This window comes from Heterocephalus glaber, unplaced genomic scaffold (assembly GCF_053883595.1).
Source record: "Heterocephalus glaber isolate CG9 unplaced genomic scaffold, H.glaber_assembly_v1.0 deba00001666, whole genome shotgun sequence".
In the NCBI taxonomy this organism is placed as follows: Eukaryota; Metazoa; Chordata; class Mammalia; order Rodentia; family Bathyergidae; genus Heterocephalus; species Heterocephalus glaber.
In genome coordinates, this window is record NW_028258406.1 from 3588144 (window position 1) to 3613561 (window position 25418).

The 25418-nt window shown below is 35.9% G+C and overlaps 1 protein-coding gene across 7 annotated transcripts in view; it reads right to left on the bottom strand.

Moving 5' to 3' along the window:
• The window catches only part of Tdrd3 (tudor domain containing 3), a 160277-nt gene that overhangs the window by 57879 nt on the left and 76980 nt on the right, over positions 1 to 25418 (bottom strand). For 6 of the 7 annotated variants that reach the window (XR_015445917.1, XR_015445916.1, XM_004844279.4 and 3 more), the window contains 3 exons: positions 24730 to 24871; positions 6527 to 6598; positions 4126 to 4275 (listed from right to left, as the gene is read on the bottom strand). Coding sequence is in view for 5 of the 7 variants with exons in the window: in XM_004844279.4 (XP_004844336.2) it covers positions 4126 to 4275; positions 6527 to 6598; positions 24730 to 24871 (364 nt within the window). In the remaining 2 variants the exon portion in view is untranslated. Of the gene's footprint in view, positions 1 to 4125; positions 4276 to 6526; positions 6615 to 24729; positions 24872 to 25418 lie in introns of all 7 variants that reach the window. The other variant, XM_087197466.1, reaches the window with a different exon arrangement.

Sequence of the window (25418 nt, forward strand, 5' to 3'; positions counted from 1 at the left end):
CACAAAAATCAACAGCTTTCCTCTACACCAATGACAGACTCACTGAGAGAGAAATAGGGCAAACAATTCCTTTCACAATAGCATCCAAAAAACTGAAATACCTAGGAATCAACCTCACGAAAGAAATCAAAGACCTCTACTCGGAAAACTATAGCACTCTGAAAAGAGAGATTGAAGATGATATCAGAAAATGGACAGACATCCCCTGCTCCTGGGTAGGAAGGATTAATATAGTGAAAATGGCCATACTTCCAAAACTGCTAGATTCAATGCCATCCTAATTGAGATCCCAGCAGCATACTTCACAGACCTTGAGAAAACAATCCAAAAATTCATTTGGAACAAGAAGAGACCCAGAATAGCAAAAGCAATTCTAGGTAACAGAGACATGGCAGGGAGTATCACAATCCCCAACCTGCAACTCTACTACAAAACTACTGTGATAAAAACAGCATGGTACTGGCAAAGAAACAGACTTGAGGACCAGTGGAACACATTAGAAGATGCAGAAACAACGCCAGACACACTCAGCCATCTTATCTTCAAACACCCTCACTGGAAGAAAGATAGCCTCTTTAATAAATGTTGCTGGAAATATCGAATTTCAACTTACCAAAGATTAAAACTAGACCTATATCTCTCGCCATGCACTAAAATAAAATCAAAATGGATTAAAGATCTAAATATTAAAATAGAAACTCTGAACCAGTTGGAACAGAGGTTAGATAGAACTCTTGAAGACATCGGTGTAGGAAACGATTTTATGAACAAAACCTCAGTTGCCCGTGAACTAGCACAAACAATCAACAAGTGGGATCTCTTATTAAAAAGCTTCTGTACAGCAAGAGAAATCACCAGCAGTGTGAAGAGACAACCCACAATGTGAGAAAAAAATCTTCACCTGCTTTTCCTCACAGGTCCACTATCTTGAATCTATAAAGAACTTAAAAAATTCAGACCTCCCAAATTTAAAGACCCAATCTGAAAATGGACATCTGAAATGAACAGACATTTCTCAGACAAGGAAGCAGAAATAGCAAATAAATACATGAAAAAATGTTCAACATCACTGGTCATTCGAGAGATGCAAATGAAAACAACGCTGAGACTCCACTCCACAAAGAATGGCTGCTATCATGAAATCAACCAATAACAAATGCTGGCGGGGCTGTGGGGAAGAGGAACCCTGCTCCACTGCTGGTGGAAGTGTAGACTGGTGCAACCACTGTGGAAATCAGTATGCAGATACCTCAAAGAACTAGGACTGGAAGTCCCATTTGACCCTGCTATTCCACTGCTGGAGATCTTCCCCAAAGAATTAAAAGAATCATATCACAGTGATAGATGTATGCCCATGTTCATAGCAGCACAGTGTGTGATAGCTAAAACTTGGAAACAGCCCAAATGCCCATCAACTGGAGACTGGATAAAGAAAATGTGGGTTTTTTTTTATAAAATGGAGTACTATTCAGCCATAAAAAATGAGAAATTAGAGACATTTATGGACATTGAGGCGATACTCTTAAGTGAAATAAATAGGACACACATGTGTAAATACCGAATAGCTTCTCTGGTGTGAGAAACTGAAAGTGTAAATAAGGACTAAATGTATAATAGGTAATGTGAAATAGGAAGAAAAGGGGCAAAGGGAAAGGAAGTGGGAGGGCTAGGGGAAAGGAAAGAAGAATATGGAATTAATATGAGAAAATGGAAAAATAGGAACAAAATCTTTGTAAATAGGGAGGACTCGAGGGGTTGAAGGGAGGGCTGGGCAAGGGTGAAAAATAAGAACTAAGAGAGATTATGTAAAGGTGCAAATTTCCAATGATGAATGTCATTATATTGTATACCTAAAATGCACCAATGATTAGAATGAATAATTGATAATGCAAAATAGGAAGAAAATGTCCAAAGGGGGGTAGTGGGAGGAGAAGGGGAAAAGAAAGAAGGGAAAGGAAAAATGATGAGAAATGGAAATAAAGTCTTTGTAAATAGGGAAGGGAGGGCTAGGAATGGGGAAAAAATAAGAACCAAGATGCATCACGTAAAGGTACAAGTTCCCAATGAGAAATGTAATTGTGTTGTATACCTAAAATATACCAATAAAAGAACTTTTAAAAAATAAAAATAAAAAATAAAACAGTTGTTGCAAAACATATAAATATTAAGAACCATTACAATTTAAACATAAGGTAACCACATCATTTTTTTTCATGATATGTGAATTAGGCATACTAAGATTTATTTTACTGTACCTCATAAAAGCACTAATGAAAGAGGACATCCAGAAGTGCTTCAGAAAATGTCATGAAAAATGGGACAAGTTAAGGGGCATATTCTGAAGGGGATTAATGGCAATGTGTCTTTTACTGTAATCATTTTTTAAAATTTAAATATTCACCATATATTTTGATCACCCCTGTATTTAACCCATTCATCCTCCCACTCCTCTTGACCACTATTTTACATATTCTTACTTCTTAATCCTCCAACACCTTCTCCCCTATTGTCACTTTTAACCTTACTTCCTTAAAAGAAACAAATGGAAGTAATCATTAAAGAACTTGTATAGCCTTTCATCATACCAAGAATGCTGAAGGAATGAATAACCTCCCTGATTTGACATTGTCGTTCCTCATCTCATCACAGGATTTTTCAACTACTCTTTATGAGTTTTTCACTCCCTCCTCCATGATATAATTTCTCCATTATCTTGTTTCTAACCTATTACTATTGATACCTTAGGTGGTTCAATTTCTTTCATCCAACTCTAAGGTTCCAGTGCTATAGGGTTCATTCCTTACCCCTTTCTCTATCAACACTCATTCTTTGGTAATCTGATGACTTTAAATACCATCCACATGCATATAACTCTCAACTGTATGCATCTCTTCTGAAGCTGTTTCCAACTACACTTTCGTTTTCAACGCCTATTTAAACATTACAAAATACATGTCTACGAGGCCCATACTTCAATATTCACATGTGCAAAATGAAACATCAGATCTCCCTTTATATCTGTGCTACTCCAATTTTTCCCATTTCAATGTAAGCAAGTCTAACCTGACAATTTTTCAAAATAAAACCGCCAAGTCATTCCTGACATCTTATCTTCTCTCATGCTCCATACATCCAACCTTTCAGAAACCCTGATGGCTCTATTTTCACAATTTCAGAGACTGACAACTTTGTGAATCACCTACACAGCTGCTTTCTTTGCCCAAACTATCATCATTTTTGTCCTGGATTATTTCAATAATCTTCTAATTTATCTAATTCCATCTTCCTTCTCTGTAATTCAGTCTGAAGGCAGTAGGATTCAGTCTTTTAAAGTATAAGTCAGCTGATGTTATTACTGTACTCAAAGATGGCAAAAACTCTCCATTCTTTTCTCAGTAGAGGCCAATATGCTTACAGGGTCCCGTGTAAGTTGACTTCCACTATTTCTCTTGACTTTTTCTCCCTTGACTTTCTTCTTGTCCCTTGCTCTCTCTGCTTCCATGAGCCACTTCACTGTTACTTGAGCATTATGTTCCGTATTAGTCTTTGCTAAGGCTTTTCCTTCTCCCTGGACCATTGTTCCTCAAATAATCACATAGCTAATTCTCTTACCATAGCTAATTCCTTCAAATCTTGACTTAATTTTCATTATCTTGAGGCCTATTCAGATTACTATACTTAAAATTGCAACATACAGTTTACTTATTTGTATGTTTTTAGTATTTATGATATAGATCTTTTATTATATTAAACATAGATTTAGTCTAATATTGTCACTGGGTAAGCATGGGCAAGTCTCAAGTTTGTTTGCTAGTTTTGAGACTCTACCAACTCTCTCATATATAAATTAAGAAGTTTTAAATGTTTCAGTTCTCCAAAAATGTGATTCTTTAATTATAAAATATTTGTAAAGAAAATATCAAGTATTACTTTAAAAACGAAGCACATTATAATATGTTAACTATAAAAAAGAAACAGCTTTAACTACATCAAACAAAATCCTTGGGAAGAAAGTGTGAGGTACATGCAAATAAAAAGAACAAGCTTCCCACAGTCATTAAGGAATATGTGCACATGTGCATGTTCAGAAACTCAACAATTTCAATATCCAATTTAATTTCTTACTTCTTTGCTCTTTGCAACTTCTGCAATAGCAGCAGTCCTTTGCTTTTCAAATTCATCATTATCATTTGTAGGTTTGACAGGCATTGTAACTTGTAACGTCTTTCTTCTATCAAGTTCTCTGCTATCTACTTGAACATGAGATGCACACCTCTGGTAAAATAAATGAAAATAATTCAGTAATTCCAAAAGTGATTAGTTTTCATTAGAAAGTAACACTTCTTCAGAAGAAGTGTTTGTAGCACTTACAATAGCTAGGAGTCCAGAAAAATGGAATTCTATCCTACAGATTTAGAAGAGAGATAGAAAACTGATTGAAGTAATTTTTAAGCAGATGTAACAAATACTGTAACTGAAGTTAAAAGCTATACAAAAATGCTGTCATCTGAACTAGAGTTAATATGTAAGACATATACTGGACCAAGAAATCTACATTTCATTCTATGGTAATAATTTGACACAATTTTAGATTTCAAACAGTCTAAACTATGCACACAAAAAGGAAGTATGATTTCAAACTGTCGAATGCACAAGAAGAAATAGATTTGTAATGAAAAGCTCAATTTCCACATTATGTCACAATATCCATACGTGAGTTAGGCAGTACAGTTACTTTAACATATAAAAAGGTATTTCTTGATTTATAAACCAAAAGCTAAAACCATATCTTCTAAGTTTTATTTGTGTGTGCATTCTAAGTTTTACATTTTTAAAATAAATTAAGACAGGCATCAATACCTAAAACTAAGCCCCAAATTCTGGTCTGCATTCAATTCTACCAATAAAATCCTATAAAATGAACTTCTGTCCCGCTCACTAATAAGCAGAAGAGAGGAAAAATATTGCCAAACAAATGTGTTATATACATACTGTGCATGTTTAACAATACAAATATTCTGCTAATATCAACAAAGAGGCAACATTTACCTACCTTTAACCCAGGTATAACACTGAAATATGCTGCATAAGAATTTTTCCAAATGAACTTTATAAATAATACTATTGAAATTATAACTTTTGTTATACTTCCTATTAGAAAGTTATAAAACAGATTTCAAATTCTTGAAAATAATTAGGTAATAAGTCTTTCTGGAAAAAGATCACTTTCATATCTTAAGTAATTTATGAAGGAATACATCAAAAAACACTTGAGGATAAATTCTCACATACATCATTTATTATTTTCAAATAAAATAGATATTAGAATATCTACACTTTGTTTTCATTCTGGAGGTTTTTATTGGAGTAAGACAATATCATCAACATGGAAAACACCAAGTTCACAGTTCCTTTTATCTTGAATGTCTCTTGTTCCAAAAGACAGGGAAAAAAAATATGTTTAAAATACTTCCAAATAGTCATGATGCAAGAATTACTCTAATCTTGACTAGATCTTTTTCTTTTTTTGCAGTTCCGGAGATCAAACTCCAAATCTCACACTTGCAAAGCAGGTGCGGTGCCACTGAGCTAAATCCAAGGCCCATGACTAGATCTTGAAAAGAGGTTTCTGAAAAGGATTCCAGTCAACTGATCTAACCCATTTATCTTCTGATAAAGTAGGTCTTTTTATATACCAAAATTTTTAAAAATATAAAATAAAACTTGTTATCAAAATTTAGGTCTCTGCTACCTATCTTTATGTTCCTAACTTACCATCACTCTCAGCCAGAACCTTCAAAGAAAATTAAGAAGAAAATACAAAGCAGACTATCAATAGTTTCAGTTTTGTGGCTACTATTTTTTTCAGAGATTATTTCACAGGGGTTATTTCAGAGATAAATTTTGGTGGTATCATGACAGAACCAGTAAGCAGCCATAGGGATTATTCTCAGACTTATCAGGGATAAGTCACAGAAGGGCCAGAGGACACTGCTGCAAATGCAATCTGATGCTGCACATGAGGAAAACACAAGATCTGGCCAGCTGAGGAACTATTTTAAAACAGCACTCTGCAGCAAGGAGAGGTTGAAAAATGAGTAGGTGAAATATTTGTAGTTTATGTATAAGAGGCAGGGCTGCTACTGTTGAAAAGGAAAATATTAACTAGAAATCAAATTAAGTCCTTGACTAAGATGGGTATTCAGACTGAGGCAGAAGAACAGAATCTTGGGAAGAAATTATGGGCTGTGTTTATCTTCTTATTTTAAATTTCCCATTAGAAAGAAAAAAAACCCACATCCTTTCCTTTATCTTAATGAATTGTGATTTGCTCTTCATATATGGCTTTTAATTGTTTCAATCTTTGGATGAATAGTAAAATTATTTAATTCCTTGAACTTCATTATTTCCATATAATTCCATGACTTCTGAATAAACAGGGCAGCACAAAACTAAGCACAGCTTAAATATAAATAAGAAACACTTCTCTTGATTTAAATTAATCTGCTAATATGAACATCATTACCTGTCCAAAAGGCACAAAAGGAGGTGGTCCACCTTCAGTTCCAATGTTGCTTCTACTGTGTTTTGATAAGCTCTGTGAGAAAAAACATCTATCATAAAACAGAAACCATAAATAAAAAGTATATTTACAACATTTATAATGTACTAAGAATCCATTACTTTGAGTAGATTATTATAACAAACATAAAAAAGGCATTCTCAAAATTATTTCAAACTATAGAATACAAAATATTTTATTCCTCATTTCAGGAACTAGGCAAAGCTTTTGCCTTAGCTCCCCTGACAAAAACACATGTTTACAAACAATTTTGAGAAATGTTTATCAACATTTTCTCCTAAGGAGAAAGTCCTTCTCAACAAGTAGCAAATTCTAAGATGATAAATTTTGGCAACAAGAATTTCACTTTAAAATATATAACAGGAAAATATTATCTTGAAATCATCTTCAAAGTGAAGCTTTGAGACATAAAATCATTAGCAAACAATGTACTCATAAAGGTGATTTCTAATTATTTCAAGAAATCAGACTTATAATTTCTAAGATAAATTTTTCAATTAAATTTTTTTGTTAATATCCTACATCATACTCTGAAATACTGAATTGTTATTTAATGACAGTAAGTTTCCAAACTCTACTAATTTCAGTTTCTTTTTTCCCAAACTGTCATAACTAGAATTAGAAAAACAAAAATGTATTCTAAAAACAGAAAGAAAATATTCTCCTAGCAAAAGCAATTTTTTCTCAGAATTTAAAGTTGTTTCAAAATGGCATAAATAACCTTCAACAGAACTCCCTTCTATTATCTACTGTGCCTATTCCTTATGGTTTTGAGGTATTAACATGCATCTATTATGCACTACTTATTTTTAACTTTCTGTGCATTTTTAATAATTATCATTATAGACTTCCAGGAAGATGGTGGAATGGTAAGCAGCAGATAAACAGCCTCTCTGATATTTAGAATCCAGATGCTAGAAAATAGCAACACGAGGAAAAGAAGGAGTGAAGCAGTTCCTTGGGACCCAGCAAGGATCTGAAGTGAGAATTAGAGCCTACAGGGAGAATGAAGAGAGAGACCACAACACAGAAGAGGAAGAGGAAGGTGGCAGATGGCACTTTCTCCCGGAGCCCAGGTTCACAGTGTGGGGCAGACAGAACCTGCAGAGGCATGGTGATTACTGGGGACCCCTGAGGCATGGTGACTACTAGCAATCCCAGAGGCCTCCACTGAAAACCATACCAGTGGAATGGAGCAATGGATGCAGCGACTGCAGTGGCTGGTGAGTTATTCAGGTTGAGACACCCCCTCACCCCCAGGAGAGGGTGAATGTCCTTTTAGAAAGCAGCAACTGAAGTCAGAACTCAGAGCAGCTGTAGGTTGGCTCCATCTAGTGGCTTCAAATGTCAGAGTGAGGCATAACTGAGTTCAGGCCAGCAGGAGGCACTCAGAGTGCTGAGGGACCTGAAAAACTCAGGTCCCAGCCTCACAGCCAGAAAGTGGAAGCAGCCTGAACTTCAGTGGAACTAAAGGCCTAGGTTTGGTGTTATTATCCAACACCACCATAATTCTACTGCTGGCTTGCTGGATCAATCAACATGGATCTGGGCTCTGTCTGCCTCTGCTGTCAATGAATGACATGCTGTAAGAGACATGCCCTGAAGTAGACATTTTTTTTTCTGCTTTTCTTCCTTTCTTTGCGTTTTCATTTGTATTAATTTATTTATTTCTATTTTTTTCTCTTTCTTGATTGATTATTCTTTTTATACAAGTGAGAATATGTTTCTAGTTTTTGTTGTTGTTGTTGTTCATGTTTCTGGTTCTTCCTTCTTTCTTTTCTTCCTGTCTCCTTTACCAGTTCCCAAAACTTACATAATCTTCCTTTGTCCTCTTGCCTTGCTTCTAATTCCTTCTCTATTTCCTTTTAATTCCTTTCTCTACTTCTATTTCTCTATTTTTCCTCCTAATCCCTTTTAAATTTTTTCCTCTGAGGGTAAATCACCACATTGAGGGGATATTTACTGTACGCAATTTTCTGGTTTTAGATTTTGTATATAACTACATATCTTGCTCACAGAGTTAAAGGTGGCAAATTAATAGTTACCACAGTTTGTTACTTTTTAGGGTATTCTTGATGGTGCATACAAGAAACACATTTAACTCAAAAAGAAATTCATAGACTGAAAGTCAAAGGATGGAAAACAATACTCCATGCAACAGGAACCCTGAAAACAACAAGGGAAGGTATTTTATTTGCAGACAAAATGAATTTCAAGCCAAGATTGATCAAGGAAGACAAACAAGGTCATTGCATTCTCATTAAGGAAACAATCCAAGAGGAAGAGAAAACAATCATAATTTTATACACACCAAACATCAGCACACCTAACTGTAGCACACCTAACTGTATGAAGCAAATAATAGTGGACATGAAAAATCAAGTAAGTACTAATACAATTGTAATGGGGGACGTCAATACCCCGCTGTCACGCATAGATTAACCAGATAAAAAAATCAACAATGAAATAGCAGAACTGAACCAAACTTTTGAGCAAATGAATGTCTAGAGTGTTCCACCCCACAACATCAGAATACGCATTCTTCTCAGATATACACAGGACATTCTCCAAAATAGACCATTTGGAAATCAATGGCAAAAGAAACCAGAAGAACTTCATAAACTCATGGAAATTAAATAATACCTTCTTGAACAACCAATGGTTCACAGATGAAATTAAAGAAGAAATTTGTTTCTATGATTAAATGGTAATACTAATATAACATACTGGAACTTATGGGACACAATTAAAGCAGTCCTACAAGGGGAATTTATAGCAGTAAATTCTCACATCAGAAAAACAGAACAAGCTAAAATAACCTATTATAAAGATTAGAGAAGAAATTAATGCACTTGAGACTAAGAAAACAATACAAAGAATCAATGAATTGAAGGCTGATTCTTTGAAAAATTGAATAAAATTGACAAACTAATAGCCAACCTTATCAAAAAAGGAAAGAAAAGACTCAAATCCATGCAACTAGGAATGAAAAGGGTAAAATCACAACAAATTCTGCAGAAACTGAGATCATTAATACCTACTTTGAGAACCTGTATTCTAATAAGATGGACAATACAGAAGAAATGGAAAGATTCCTACATGTATGTGAATTACCAAAGCTGAATCAAAAAGACATAAAGATTCTAAATAAACCAGTATCAGTCAATGAAATTAAAGATGTAATTAAAAACCTTCCAACAAAGACAAGCCCAGGTCCTGATGGATTCACTGCTGAAATCTACAAGAAATAAAGAGAGATCTAAAGCCTTGAATTCTTTAATGACACTGAAAGGGAAGCAACACCCCCAAATTCATTCTTGGAAGCAAGCATTACCCTGATATCAAAACCAGAGAAGGATCCAACCAAAAAAAGATTAGGCCAATCTCCCTAATGAACATAGATGTTAAAATCTTCAGTAAGATACTGGCAAACAGAATGCAGCAAATCATCAAGATTATATATCATGACCAAGTAGGATTCAACCCAAGGATGCAAGGATGGTTCAACATATGCAAATCAATAAATGTAATACATCATATTAACTGATCCCAGGACAAAAACCACATGATCATATCAACAGATGCAGAAAAAGCATTTGACAAATTCCAACACCCATTCATGATTAAAAAAAAAAACCCTACAGAAAACTGGAATAGTCTTTATCTTAACCTGATAAAAGCCACCTATGACAAACCCACAGCCCACATAGTAGAAAACGGTCAAAAACTGAAAGCTTTCACTCTAAAATCAGGAGACAAGGATGTCCACTATAACCACTCTTATTCAAAATAGTTCTGGAAACATCCAGAACAATTAGACAAGAGAATGATGCTGGGGATTTAGCTCAGTGGTTCCACTGCCTGCCTTGCAAGTGCAAGGTCCCGAGTTCAATTCCCAGTACCAAAAAAAAAAGAAAGAGAGAGAGAGAGAGAATGTAATAAAAGGAATAAGGATAGGAAAGGAAAAAGTTAAATTATCATTATTTGTGGATGACATGATACTCTACACAGGAGACTCTAAAAACTCGACCAAAAGACTTTTAGATTTCATAACCAAATTCAGTAGCATAGCTGGATACAAAGTCAACCCTAGGGCTGGGGATTTAGCTCAGTGGTTCCATCACCTGCCTCACAAATGCAAGGTCCCGAGTTCGATCCCCGGTACCAAAAACAAAACAAAACAAAGTCAACCCTAAAAGACCAATATCATTCCTGTACACAAACAACAAATTCAGTGTGAGAGAAATTAGGGAAATCACACCTTTCATAATAGCAATCAAAAGAATGAAAGACTTAGGAATCAATCTAACAAAGGAAGTAAAAGACCTTTACATTGAAAACTACAGAACTCTGAAAAAGGAGAGCAAAAAGATGTCAGAAAATGGAAACATATTCCTTTTTCTTGGGTAGAAAGAACCAATGCAGTAAAAATGGCTATCCTCCCAAAATTGTTATACAGATTTAATGCAGTCTCAATCAAAATACCAATAGCATACCTCACAGAATTAGAAAACACAATCCTAAAATTCATTTGAACACAAAAGAGACACCGAATAACAAAAAGCATTGGGCAACAGAGGCAAGGCAGGGGGCATCACAATCCTTGATTTGAAATTATACTACAAAGTTACAGTTTTGTTAATGGCAAAAAACAGACCCAAGGATCAATAGAACAGACTAGAAGATGCAGAAACAATTCCAACCACACTCAGCCACGTTATCTTTGACAAAGAGGCCAAACACCCTCACTGGAAGAAAGATAGCCTCTTTAATAAATGGCGCTGGAAAAACTGGCTTTCCACATGCCAAAGACTAAAACTAGACCCATGTCTCTCACCATGCACTAAACTAAAATCAAAACGGATCAAAGATCTAAATATTAAAATAGAAATACTAAATCTGCTGGAAGATAGAATAGGTAGAACTCTTGAGGACACAGGTATTGGCAAAGACTTCATGAACAAAACCTCAATTGCATAGGAAATACCACAAAGAATCAACAACTGAGATCTCATCTTATTTTTTTTTTGTATTAAATTCTTTTATTGGTACATTGTAGGTATACAACACAATTACATTTCTCATTGGGAATTGTACCTTTACATAATGCATCTTGGTTCTTATTTTTTCTCCATTCCTAGCCCTCCCTTCACGCTCTCCACCCTTCCCTATTTACAAAGACTTTATTTCCATTTTTTGCATTTCTCATCATTTTTCCTTATCCTTCTTTCCTTTCTCCTGCCACTCCCACTACCCCTACCCCTTTGGACCTTTTCTTCCTATTTTACATTATCAATTACTCATTCTAATCATTGGTACATTTTAAGTATACAATATAATGACATTCATCATTGGAAATTTGCACCTTTACATAGTCTCTCTTGGTTCTTATTTTTCACCCTTGCCCAGCCCTCCCTTCAACCCTTCAGTCCTCCCTATTTACAAAGATTTTGTTCCTACTTTTCTGTTTTCTCATATTAATCCCATTCCTTTCTATCCTTTCCCCTAGCCCTCCCACTTTCTTCCCCTTTGCCCCTTTTCTTCCTATTTCACATTACCTATTATACATTTAGTCCTTATTTACACTTTCAGTTTCTCACACCAGAGAAACTATTTGGTATTCACACATGTGTGTCCTATTTATTTCACTTAAAAGTATCGCCTCAATGTGAGATCTCATCTTATTAAAAAGCTTTTCCACAGCAAAAGAAACCACCAAGAAAGTGAAGAGACAACCCAGAGGAAAAAATTTTTCCCAGCTGTTTCTTAGACAAAGAACTAATATCTAGAATATGTAAAAAACTCAAAACATTTAAAGACCCAGTCCATTTCATCTGAAATGAACAGGCTTTTCTCAGAAGAAGAAGCAGAAAAGGCAAATAAATATATGAAAAAATGTTCGACATCACTGGTCATTCAAGAGATGCAAATTAAAACAACGAGAATCTATTACACTCCAGAAAGAATGGCTATTATCAAGAAATCAAATGATAACAAATGCTGGTGAGGGTGTGGGGAAAAAGGAACCCTTCTCTACTGTTGGTGGAAGTATAGACTGGTACAACCACTGTGGAAATCAGCGTGGAGATTCCTCAAAAACTACAAGTAGAGGTTCCACTTGACCCAGCAATTCCTCTTCTTGGTATCTTCTCGAGAGAATTAAAAGCATCATACCACCATGATATATGCACATCCATATTTATAGCAGCACAGTTTGTAATAGCAAAATCTTGGAAACATCCAAATGGTCCTCAACTGAGAGATGGATAAAGAAGATGTGGGGTTTTTTTAAAAAATACAATGGAGTACTATTTTGTCATAAAGAAGGATAAACTTGATACATTTTTAGGTAAATGGATGCACCCTGAGATAATACTTTTAAGTGAAATACGTCAAACATACATGTTCAAATATTGCACAGTTTCTCTGATGTATGAAACCAAAAATGTAAACAGGAGTAAAATGTATAATAGATATTGTGAAATAGAAAGAAAATATTCAAATGAGAAGGGGAACTAGGGAAGAGGGAGGAAGAAAGGAAGTAAGGGAAAAGGAAAAAAGAATAGAAGAATAAAATGGGAAACCAAGCTTTTGTAAATAAGGAAGGGAAGAGTGGCTGATGGGAGAGGAGGGAAAAGGGAAAAAATAAGAATCAAGATATATCATGTACAGGTACAAATTCCTTATGATAAATCTGATTGTTATGTACACCTAAAATATACCAATAAAGTTAATTAAAATGAGTAAAAATATATATAATAGAATAATTATCATTATAGAAAATGTTATAATTAAAATATGATGCAAAGAATGAGTTTTTTTTAAAACATCCTATGCACTTTCAAACATATTTCAAAGTTCCTAAATTATATAAGCAAAACTAGATGTTTCATGTAAATTATATAAAGAGTAGTAGGACTAATGACAAACACAACATTCAGTTTACTAGCAAAGAAAATTTAAATTGTACATGAATGCCACTTTTCTTTATAACCAACATTTAGATATTAATCTTATTTTTTTTAAAAAGCACAGCAAATGTAGAAAATTATCTATGGATCCTTTCCTCAGTTTTAATTTAGATATAAGAAAAAGATTACACAAACAGCTATAAGTCACTTAAATTTATAATATAAGCTTACAAAAGTTACCAATAATACAGTATCTCAATAACATTATGAATTATGAATATCCTTTAGAATTTAATTTCATGTCCTTATAAAGGCAGAAGAACCAGACTTAATCTCCTCTCTAAACAGTAGCAATCTGCACAATGTAAACAAACAAATGCTTTAAAACATAAGATGGCATGTATCAAAGGAGTATCATCCCTGAGAGAGAGAAAATAACCAGAGGAGCTCTGGCTTTATGTTTAGAGGCATGATAAGAGACAAAGAGCATAGAAAATTGCATAGAGAACATCAATCTCATGAAAAGATGTTTCACCTGACTAAGCAACAGGAAAATGCAAATGAAAACCATAATGAGATTCTATTCCACATACATTAGGATGGCTACTATAAAAAAAAAATAACAAATACTGGTGAGGATGGGAAAAGGGAACTTGCATGCTTTAGATGGTAAGAATGTAAAATGATATTTCTACTGTGGAAAATAGAATGGCATTCCACTCCCCACATAAAAATAAAAACTGATTTATCATATGATCCAGCAATTTCATTTCTGAGCATATAATGCAAAGGAACTGAAAACGAGGATTCAGACAGACATTTATACACCCGTGTTCATGCAGCACTATTCACAATTCAAAAGGTGGAAACAGAAATGTCCACTAATGGATGAAAGAACAATAATATATAAATAAATTATTTAATATAATATACATGTATATATAATATACTGATCATACTATTCAGCCTTAAAAAGGAAGGAAATTCTGAACCACGATTCCACTTATATGAGATGCCTAGAATAGTTAAGTCATAAGGACACGAAGTTGAATGGTGATTGCCAGGGACTAGAAGAGTAAGGAATGGGGAGTTATTTTTTAGTGGACAGAGGTTCAGTTTGGGGAAATGAAAATGATGGGGAAACAGATGGTTCCATGTAGGTAATGCCACTAGGCTTTACAGTTAGAAATGGCTAAAATGTTCATTGCTATGTCATGCACACTTTACTATAATTTTTTAAAAAGAAGAAAAAGATCTAACATTTGGGAGCACTAAAATACTACAGAACTACATTACTCTGCAATATGTCTAGTAGAGAACTCACACAATCATACAAACCCAAAGCACTACACTTTGAGTTTTTTCTTCATTCTCCTGTAACCAACTTGATCCAGTTACACCTGCATCTATTTTCCCTTTTTCTGTTTTATAAGAATGCTCCCTCAGGGCTGGGGATTTAGCTCAGTGGCTCTGCACCTGCCTGGCAAGGCCAAGGTCCTGAGTTCAATCCCCAGTACCAAAAAAACAAAAAAATGAAACAAAACAAAAGAATGCTCCTTCTCCCTATTTTACATGAATATTTAGGACTTGCTTACTTCTAAAAGTAATTCTATGATTTATGGTTTTTATGCATATATTTGATTTCCATGTGTACCACCTGCTAACTACACAAGCAACTGTATTCTTCATGTTTCTTACAGTTCTGTAGTTACCAAATCAAGAACTATAAAACCTAGGCTGCAGACAGGCAGGTCTGTGCACGCCCTACCGAGGTCCTGGCGGAAGATGGCGAGTCACCCTGCTGCAGACAGGCAGCCACCTGATTCCACACTACAAAAAAGCAGAGGACACCAGACCACCAGACCAAGGTACAGAGTCCCACTGTTCCCAGCCCAGAGGTAGGGGCTTCTGAGCCGTCGTCCCACTGCTCCTGGTCCAGAGGATGGGGCTTCCCGGTCACCATCCCTCCCCCTACTCCCAGCCCAGAGGAAAGGGCTTTTGGGCCACCTTCTGTCCCACTGCTCCTGGCCCAGAGGAAGGGTCTTCCAGGCCACCATACCTCCCACCACTCACGGCCTAGAGAGAGGGGCTTCTGAGCCGCCATCCCACTGCTCCTGGTCCAGGGGAAGGGGTTTCTCGGCCACCATCCCGCCCGCTGCTCCCAGCACACAGGAAAGGGCTTTTGGGTCACCATTCCTACCACTGCTCCCGGCCCGTCCCACCTCACCCAGCTCAGAGGAGGTAATCCAATCAGGTGCTAACAGCCCCCCGCCCCAGCCAAAATGAGAAAACACGTAAATAAGTCTCAAAACCAGACTTCCAGATCACCTACAGCAAGCCCAAAGGAAAATAAGATGGAACACTCAGATACTCAACCACGTGGGCCCACTGAACTGGCAACAAAAGGGGATCTGGAAAAATTGAAATCAGAAATAATTTCTCAGATAACAGGAGAAATTGTGCCCCTAGTGCAAGACATGATTAATAAATCTAGAGAGGAGCTCAGGAACATGATGGAAACCCAACATAAGAAACAAATGGAATCCATAAAACAGATGCAAATAGATTTCCAGGACATGAAAAACTCCATTGAAAGTCTACACAGCAGAATGAACCAATGTGAGGACAGAATTTCAGATATAGAAGATAAGATTGCAATTAGTGACCAGGAAAAGAAAAATTGCTTCAAAATTATAAGGGAACATAAGAAATCAATCCAGCAGCTGCTAGATGATGCAAAGAAGAATAACATAAGACTGACTGGGCTCAGTGAAGAAACAGGAGAGAGTGGAGATGACATAAAAAAATCTCTTCACAGAAATAATGGCAGAAAACTTCCCAAGCAGGGGAAAAGAGCTTGACCTACAGATAAGTGAGCCATATAGGACTCCAAATAGCCTTGATCAAAAAAAAATCTACACATAGGCATATAATTGTTAAGATTCCAGAAACACAACAGAAGAACAAAGTTCTCCAAGCAGTCAGAGAAAAGAAACAAATCACATACAAAGGAAAGCCCATCAGAATCACAGCAGACTTCTCAACACAAACCATCAAGGCAAGAAGAGCTTGGAGTGACATATTCCAAGCCCTAAAAGAAAACACCCTCCAACCCAGATTGATGTACCCTGAAAAACTATCTTTCAAAATGGATGGAGAAATAAGATACTTGCATGACAAAGAGCACCTTAGGAACTTCGTAAATACCAAACCAGCACTACAAAGAATTTTACACAATATCCTAGGAACAGACATTGAGGATCACAACCCTAGGACGCAAAGCAGAATGAACCCATCTGGCATGATAAGATATTAAATGTAAAAGAGGAGAACCCAACAAAAAGAAAAAGTCATGGCAATGACAAGTCAATACGTTTCAGTTATAACCATCAACATTAATGGTCTCAATTCACCAATCAAAAGAAATAGACTGGCAGAATGGGTCAAGAAGCAAAATCCAACAATATGCTGCATACAAGAAACACACTTAAATCAAAAGGAAACTCATAGACTGAAAGTTAAAGGGTGGAAAACAATACTCCATGTGACAGGAACCCGAAAAAAAGCAGGAGTAGCTATCCTCTTGGCAGATCAAGTAGATTTCAAACCAACACTGATTAAGAGAGACAAAGAAGGACACTACATCCTTGTAAAGGGAAGAATCCAAGAAGAAGAGATGACAATCATAAATATCTATGTACCAAACACTAGTGCACCCAACTATATAAAACAAATACTAATGGACATGAAAAGTCATATATGCACTAATACAACTGTAGTGGGGGACCGCAACACACCACTGTCACAAATACATAGATCAACTAGACTAAAAATAAGCAATGAAATACTAGAACTCAATCAAACTCTTGAACAAATGAACTTAACAGATGTTTACAGAGTCTTCCACCCCACAAAATCAGAATACACATTCTTCTCAGCTGCACATGGGTCATTCTCCAAAATAGACCACATACTCACACATAGAACATGTTTAAGTAAGTGCAAAGGAACTAAAGTTAACCCCTGTACTTTATCAGACCATACTGCGATGAAATTGGAGGTCCATAGCAAAAGAAACTCAAAAAATTTCATAAACATGTGGAAATTGAACAACACACTTCTGAATAACCAATGGGTCACAGAGGAAATTAAAGAAGAAATCAGACAGTTCCTTCAATTAAATGACAATGACAATACAACATATGGGAATCTATGGGACACAATGAAAGCAGTCTTATGAGGGAAATTCATAGTAGTGAATATGCATATTAGGAAAACAGAACGAGCCCAATTAAACAACCTGATGCTGAACCTCAAGCTTCTAGAAAAAGAAGAGCGGGACAAACCCAAAGCTCATACAAGGGAGGAAATTACAAAGATCACAGGAGAAATCAATGCAATGGAGACTAAGAGAACAATACAAAAAAAATCAATGAAGCCAAGAGTTGGTTCTTGGAATCAACAAAATTGACAAACCTTCAGCCACCCTGTCAGAAAAAGGAAAGAAAAGGCCCAAATCCATGCAATTAGGAATGAAAAGGGTGAAATGACAACAGACCCAGCAGAAATCCAGAGGATCATCAATACCTACTTCCAGACCCTATACGCCAATAAGATGGACAACACAGAAGAAATGGACAGATTCCTAGACACATATGAATTACCAAAGTTGAACGAAGAAGACCTAAAAATTCTGAACAACTCAATATCAACCAATGAAACTGAAAATGTAATTAAAAGCTTATCAACTAAGAAAAGCCCAGGCCCTGATGGCTTCACTGCCGAATTCTACAAGACATTTAGAGAGGATCTACTGCCACAACTCTTTAAGGTCTTCAATGAAATTGAAAGGGAAGCAATACTCCCAAATTCATTCCTGGAAGCAAGCATCACCTTGATCCCCAAAGCAGAGAAAGATCCAATGGAAAAAGAGAACTATAAGCCAATCTCACTAATGAACATAGATGCAAATATCCTTAATAAGATAATGGCAAAAAGAATGCAGAAGATCATCAAGAAGATCATACACCCTGATCAAGTGGGATTCATCCCAGGAATGCAGGGATGGTTCAATATACGCAAATCAATTAATGTAATACACTATATCAATAGAGCCAAGGACAAAAACCATATGATTATCTCCATAGATGCAGAAAAAGCATTTGACAAAATCCAACATGCATTTATGATAAAAACCCTACAAAAAATTGGAATAGATGGTCTCTACCTCAAACTGATAGAAGCCATCTATGAAAAACCAACAGCCAATAGCATACTAAATGCTCAAAAACTGAAATCCTTCACACTCCAATCAGGAACAAGACAAGGATGTCCACTATCACCACTCTTATTCAATATAGTTCTGGAAACATTAGCCACAGCAATTAGACAAGAGAAAGAAATAAAAGGAATAAAGATAGGAAATGAAGAAGTCAAATTGTCATTATTTGCAGATGACATTGTACTCTATATAGAAGACCCCAAGAACTCCACCAAAAGTCTTCTAGACTTAATAACCAAATTCAGTCAAGTAGCTGGTTACAAGGTCAACACACAAAAATCAATAGCTTTCCTCTACACCAATGACAGACTCACTGAGAGAGAAATAGGGCAAATAATTCCTTTCACAATAGAATCCAAAAAACTGAAATACCTAGGAATCAACCTCACGAAAGAAATCAAAGACCTCTTCTCTGAAAACTACAGCATTCTGAAAAGAGAGATTGAAGATGATATCAGAAAATGGACAGACATCCCCTGCTCCTGGGTAGGAAGGATTAATGTAGTGAAAATGGCCATACTTCCAAAATTGCTATATAGATTCAATGCAATCCCAATTGAGATCCCAGCAGCATACTTCATAGACCTCGAGAAAACAATCCAAAAATTCATTTGGAACAAGAAGAGACCCAGAATAGCAAAAGCAATTCTAGGTAACAGAGACATGGCAGGGGATATCACAATCCCCAACCTGCAACTCTACTACAAAACTACTGTGATAAAAACAGCATGGTACTGGCAAAGAAACAGACTTGAGGACCAGTGGAACACATTAGAAGATGCAGAAACAATGCCAGACACACTCAGCCATCTCATCTTCAACAAAGGAGCCAAACACCCTCACTGAAGGAAAGATAGTCTCTTTAATAAATGGTGCTGGAAAAATTGGGTTTCAACTTGCCACAGATTAAAACTAGGCCTGTATCTCTCACCATGCACTAAAATAAAATCAAAATGGATTAAAGATCTAAATATTAAAATAGAAACTCTGAACCAGTTGGGACAGAGGTTAGGTAGAACTCTTGAAGACATCAGTGTAGGAAAAGATTTTATGAACAAAACCTCAGTTGCCCGTGAACTAGCACAAACAATCAACAAATGGGATCTCTTCTTATTAAAAGGCTTCTGCACAGCAAGAGAAACCACCAGCAGTGTGAAGAGACAACCCACAATGTGGGAAAAAATCTTCACCTGCTCTTCCTCAAAGGTCTACTATCTCGTATCTATAAAGTACTTAAAAATATCAGACCTCCCAAATTTAAAGACCCAATCCGAATATGGGCATCTGAAATGAACAGACATTTCTCAGATAAAGAAGTAGAAATAGCAAATAAATACATGAAAAACTGTTCAACATCACTGGTCATTCGAGAGATGCAAATGAAAACAACGCTGAGATTCCACTTCACTCCACAAAGAATGGCTGCTATCATGAAATCAACCAATGACCAATGCTGGCGGGGCTGTGGGGAAAGAGGAACCCTGCTCCACTGCTGGTGGGAGTGTAGACTGGTGCAACCACTGTGGAAATCAGTATGGAGATACCTCAAAGTACTAGGACTGGAAATCCCATTTGACTCCGCTATCCCACTGCTGGGAATCTTCCCCAAAGAATTAAAAGAATCATACCACAGTGATATATGTGCACCCATGTTCATAGCAGCACAGTTTGTAATAGCTAAAAACTTGGAAAGAGCCCTAATGCCCATCAACTGGAGACTGGATAAAGAAAATGTGGTTTTTTTATAAAATGGAGTACTACTCAGCCATAAAAAATGAGAAATTAGAGACATTTATAGCTAAGTGGGTGCACATTGAGGTGATACTCTTAAGTGAAATAAATAGGACACACATGTGTAAATACCGAATAGTTTCTCTGGTGTGAGAAACTGAAAGTGTAAATAAGGACTAAATGTATAATAGGTAATGTGAAATAGGAAGAAAAGGGGCAAAGGGGAAGGAAGTAGGAGGGCTCGGGGAAAGGATAGAAGGGAATGGGATTAATATGAGAAAATGGAAAAATAGGAACAAAATCTTTGTAAATAAGGAGGAATGGAGGGGTTGAAGGTAGGGCTGGGCAAGGGTGAAAAATAAGAACCAAGAGAGACTATGTAAAGGTGCAAATTTCCAATGATGAATGTCATTATATTGTATAGCTAAAATGTACCAATTATTAGAATGAATAATCGACAATGTAAAATAGGAAGAGAAGGTCCAAAGTGGTAGGGGTAGTGGGAGGGGCAGGGGAAAGGAAAGAAGGGAAAGGAAAAATGATGAGAAATGGAAAAAATGGAAATAAAGTCTTCGTAAATAGGGAAGGGTGGAGGGCATGAAGGGAGGGCTAGGAATGGGGAAAAAAGAAGAACCAAGATGCATTATGTAAAGGTACAATTCCCCATGAGAAATGTAATTGTGTTGTATACCTACAATGTACCAATAAAAGAATTTAATACAAATTAAAAAAAACCTATAAAACCTAAAAGACCTATAAAACTATAAAACCTATAAAACCTTAAATATTAAGATGTTTTAAAACTAACTGAAACATAAATCTTTATCATCCCCTAACCAGAAATACTAATATGGCTTTCAAGAAGCAAAGTACAGAGACATACAATAAAATATTTCAAGGGCTGGGGATTTAGCTCAGTAGTGTTGCTGCCTGCCTCACAAGTGCAAGGTCCCAAATTCAATCCTCGGTACCAAAAAAAAAAAAAAATTTCGATCCCTGGTACAAAACAAAAACAAAATTTCAAGGACAGCTATTAAAAATTACTAAACTCCTGTGTGTGTGTGCATGTGTGTGTTTTGAGTAGGGGTGTGAATGTTCCTACAAATGTTTAACTGACTTAATAGTTGTTAATGAAGTGGTTCTGGCTGGGATATGGGAAAAATGTCTCAGTGGCTGATCTGACTTGAGAACATTTTACTACATTTTAAAATATCTCTAATGATAACAAAAATACATCAACTTATAACATGAAATGGCTGGGAATTTTCTAGGAAATTCAAAGTTTATAAACTCAGCTGTTTATGTAAAAACTATTAAGCCACTTCTGAATCACTCTCTTTTGTAGTATTTTCAATTAAACAATGCAGTTATGGAATATTATCTTATATTGCATAGTACAGTAGCCCAAAATGTAGCATATTAGTAAAATAAGGAATGAGTATTGAGAAATAAAAATGTGCCTACATACAACTTCTTACCATTTACCTCCCAAATACAAATACTGTGCAATTAAGCAACTAGGACAGACTAACATATCATAAAACACCAAAAAGCTTGAAATATGGCTAGGCCCTTGGCTGGCTCCAGAGAATACACAAGATCTGAAGATGGCATGAAAAATTCAATTCAAAAAGTAATTAGCTTTAGGGCCAGGGATTTAGCTCAGTGGTGCTGCTGCCTGCCTTGCAAGCGCAAGGTCCTGAGTTCGATCCCTGACACCAAAAAGTAATTAGCTTTAGATGCTTTGTAATTCATTCCACAACTATTTTCATGATATCTATTATATGTAAGACTCAGGGCTACCACTTTGGAGAGAGCAAAGGCTGCTCTGACATAATTTAAAAACTTTAAGTATCGTGATGCCTCTGATTTTCCAACCTCCCCAAGTACTGGAAATACACCTGCTGAAAAGGACTGCAGTCCTTAGTGATAAAAGTGGAGGTTCACTAGGCTGATGGGGAGGTCTTCAACAAATGAGACCTCAGTGGAAGTCAAGGATACTGAGGGGACCATAGTGAAGGACAAAATTGGTGGGTGAGGAAATAAAACACAATGCCATCAGTGAGCTCAATGAAAAACGTGACAAAGGGTCAGGACATTAGAGAGTGTGTGTGTGTGTGTGTGTGTGTGTGTGTGTGTGTATGTGTGTGTGAATATGATTATAACATCATAAGGCACTGGAGCACCACCACTTTACATATTTTGGATCTTAACTTTTGACTCTTCAAACTTGGATTTTACATTTTGTATAGTGATGGGGTGTTTCCAGTTACTAGTTTAAAAAGCTTGAACTCACTTCATCTGTCAGAGCTGAAAGACACATCTTTGGATTCTGATTTGGGGGCCTGGCCACAGCCCTCTTTTTCTCAGAAAGGGATTGTGAGCAATTCACTATGAAGATCAAATGGATATGGGCCTATGATGATGGGATGCTAGGGTTTTCTGACACTCCAATCCCAAACGCTTTAGAACTTCATGTTTCTACTTATTAAAACTTATTTATGATAACAAAAAATGACTGTGGATTTTGCTCAGATCCACAACTCACCCATTAGCTGTCTAATCACAAAGTAAGTTATTAGACAGTTTTTTAAAGTACATTTTTTGATTATATGGAAATGACGCCCCCTTACAAGACTATTAAAAGAATCACGGGAGAGCCCAGCACATCTACATACTACATACATCTACATACTGTGTGAAAGTTAATCTTGATTGACAATTTGATTAGAATAAGAGACAGCTAGAGGATTAGTAAAGTACACTTCTGGGTGTGTATGTCTAGGACAATTGTATCACACTATTCAACAAATATTTGTAAAATTGAACAAAGATGATAAAAACAAATCCCAACTGCGAGAAAATTATAATCTCTTAACATATTCACGATGGGGAGGTAATTCACAAATCTTGTTGCCTGGCAGCTTGAACCACCAGTGGTACATGCATGATTGTCCCATCACGTGCCTTTATATTAATTTTAATAGTAAAAAGACTGATAAAATTGATTAGATCTGTTTGTACCATCAATGGTACAAACCACCCAATGGGACAGTCATACTTGTGCTATTGGTGACTCAAGCCAGCACCAGATGAAAAGGAGATGAAAAATAAAATAATTTGAGTGCCAAATAAAAAGTAATACAGTGATTATATGGGTAACATGTTTCAAGAATTCAATAAAGGAACAACTACCTGCCAAGCATTTGATCTGGGTCTAAAAGCATGCAAATAATTTGGCCAGGTAGGGATTGAGGGAAAAAAAACCCAGATGAATGACTTAAAAGTAGGAAAATCATCTTTGTCCAAAAGTATAACTGAAGAAAGCATAGAGAATCAAAGGAAAAGTAGTTTCATTTGGCTAGCAGGAAATCTATGTAAAAGAATTCAGAAAACTGAAAAGGCAAACAAAAACTAGGGCTAGATTATAGATAGACTTGAAACTCAAATCAAGGTTTTTGAAATAAAAGAAGGGTATGACATTTTCTGCACTATGCCAAAGAAAGATAATCTAAAGAACCACATAAGATAAATTAGAAGATGAAGAAAGGATATGTAGAAAGACCATTAAACAGCTACTTCATTAGTTCAGGTAAGAGATACTCAACATCTAAACCACAGTAACAGCAATGGAAATGGAGAGTAAGAGTTTGATAAGGGATTTGACTATTAAAGAGCAAAAGAATTAGTTGCTAGAAGCAAAGTAGAGGAACGGTTACACGTCAAACATACATGACTAGCAAAATAAAGGTACTGTACACATAAATGAGGAAAAACATCAACTAACGCAACTAGGAAAAAAAGTGTAGCAAGAATGTCTTCAAAATTAGAGTGAAATTCTAATTGGCTTTTATTTGCACGCGTATATGCAGGAAAAACAAACATACACTGGTATATGCACAGACATGTTTTTTGCAGAAAAAAATTAATATACAGACATACAGATGTCATAACTGGTATCTTGGCAGTTTTGAAACTTGTCTCTAAAGAAAGACTTTTTTATATGTAATAAAATGTAACAAATACTAAAAAATTACATCGGCTTCAAAGGAAGGATATGTTTAGCAATATAATTTCTCTTAAAAATCTTATTTCATTCAATTCAACTCTGACACAAAGAACTAAATTTACTACTAAGTATGGGAAGAATTCCTTAAACTAAGAACTCAATAAAAGTAACAGTGTTTTAAAAGTTCAAGTCATTCTTCTTAGTTTATACTTACTCTCTGTAACTCCCATTTCTCAATGAGGTGTTCCACTTCACCACCAAGAACTGTGGTGTTAGAGTCATTCAAGAGCAGGAATCCATTTTTTATATCAACAATGCCTGACAGCTTGACTTTAGTTCCAGGTGGTGTGTTCAGGCTAAAGCAAAGGAAAAAAGAGTTTAAAAAACAAATTACAACTTCTCCACAGTAGAATTCAGCCTCATATTACTAAGGGTTAATCAAGTTCTTCAAAAAGTATTACCAAAATGATCTGTCAGGAGACTAATACGTATAAATAGATTGCCAGGGAGGAAGTTAAAAGGCCAAGTGAAAGACTTCTGTTTTCTAGCTCAATAACAAAGAAATGACCTTTGGTTTCCACATGGTAAAAAAAGAAAAAAAATGTGGAGGCTAGTCTGAATATGTCCCCTCCTCCGGCTATTCAATCTAGAATCCTTTCCTATTTTTCTTACCCTTCTTTGTTAATGAACAATAAAACGAAAGTCTCTTAGCATTTTCTCTTACTTTCTAAGTGAAGTTTTTTCCTATAAATTGGTGCTTTAATTTTAATTTCCAGTATTACTAAAAGCAAGATGCCACGCTTGTTAGCAACAAATTTTGGGATGCAACATGGAGCTGTTCCAGCCTGTTACAGGATTCACCCAGACCCCATAATTAACTGAGAAGTCACAATACTGGACACC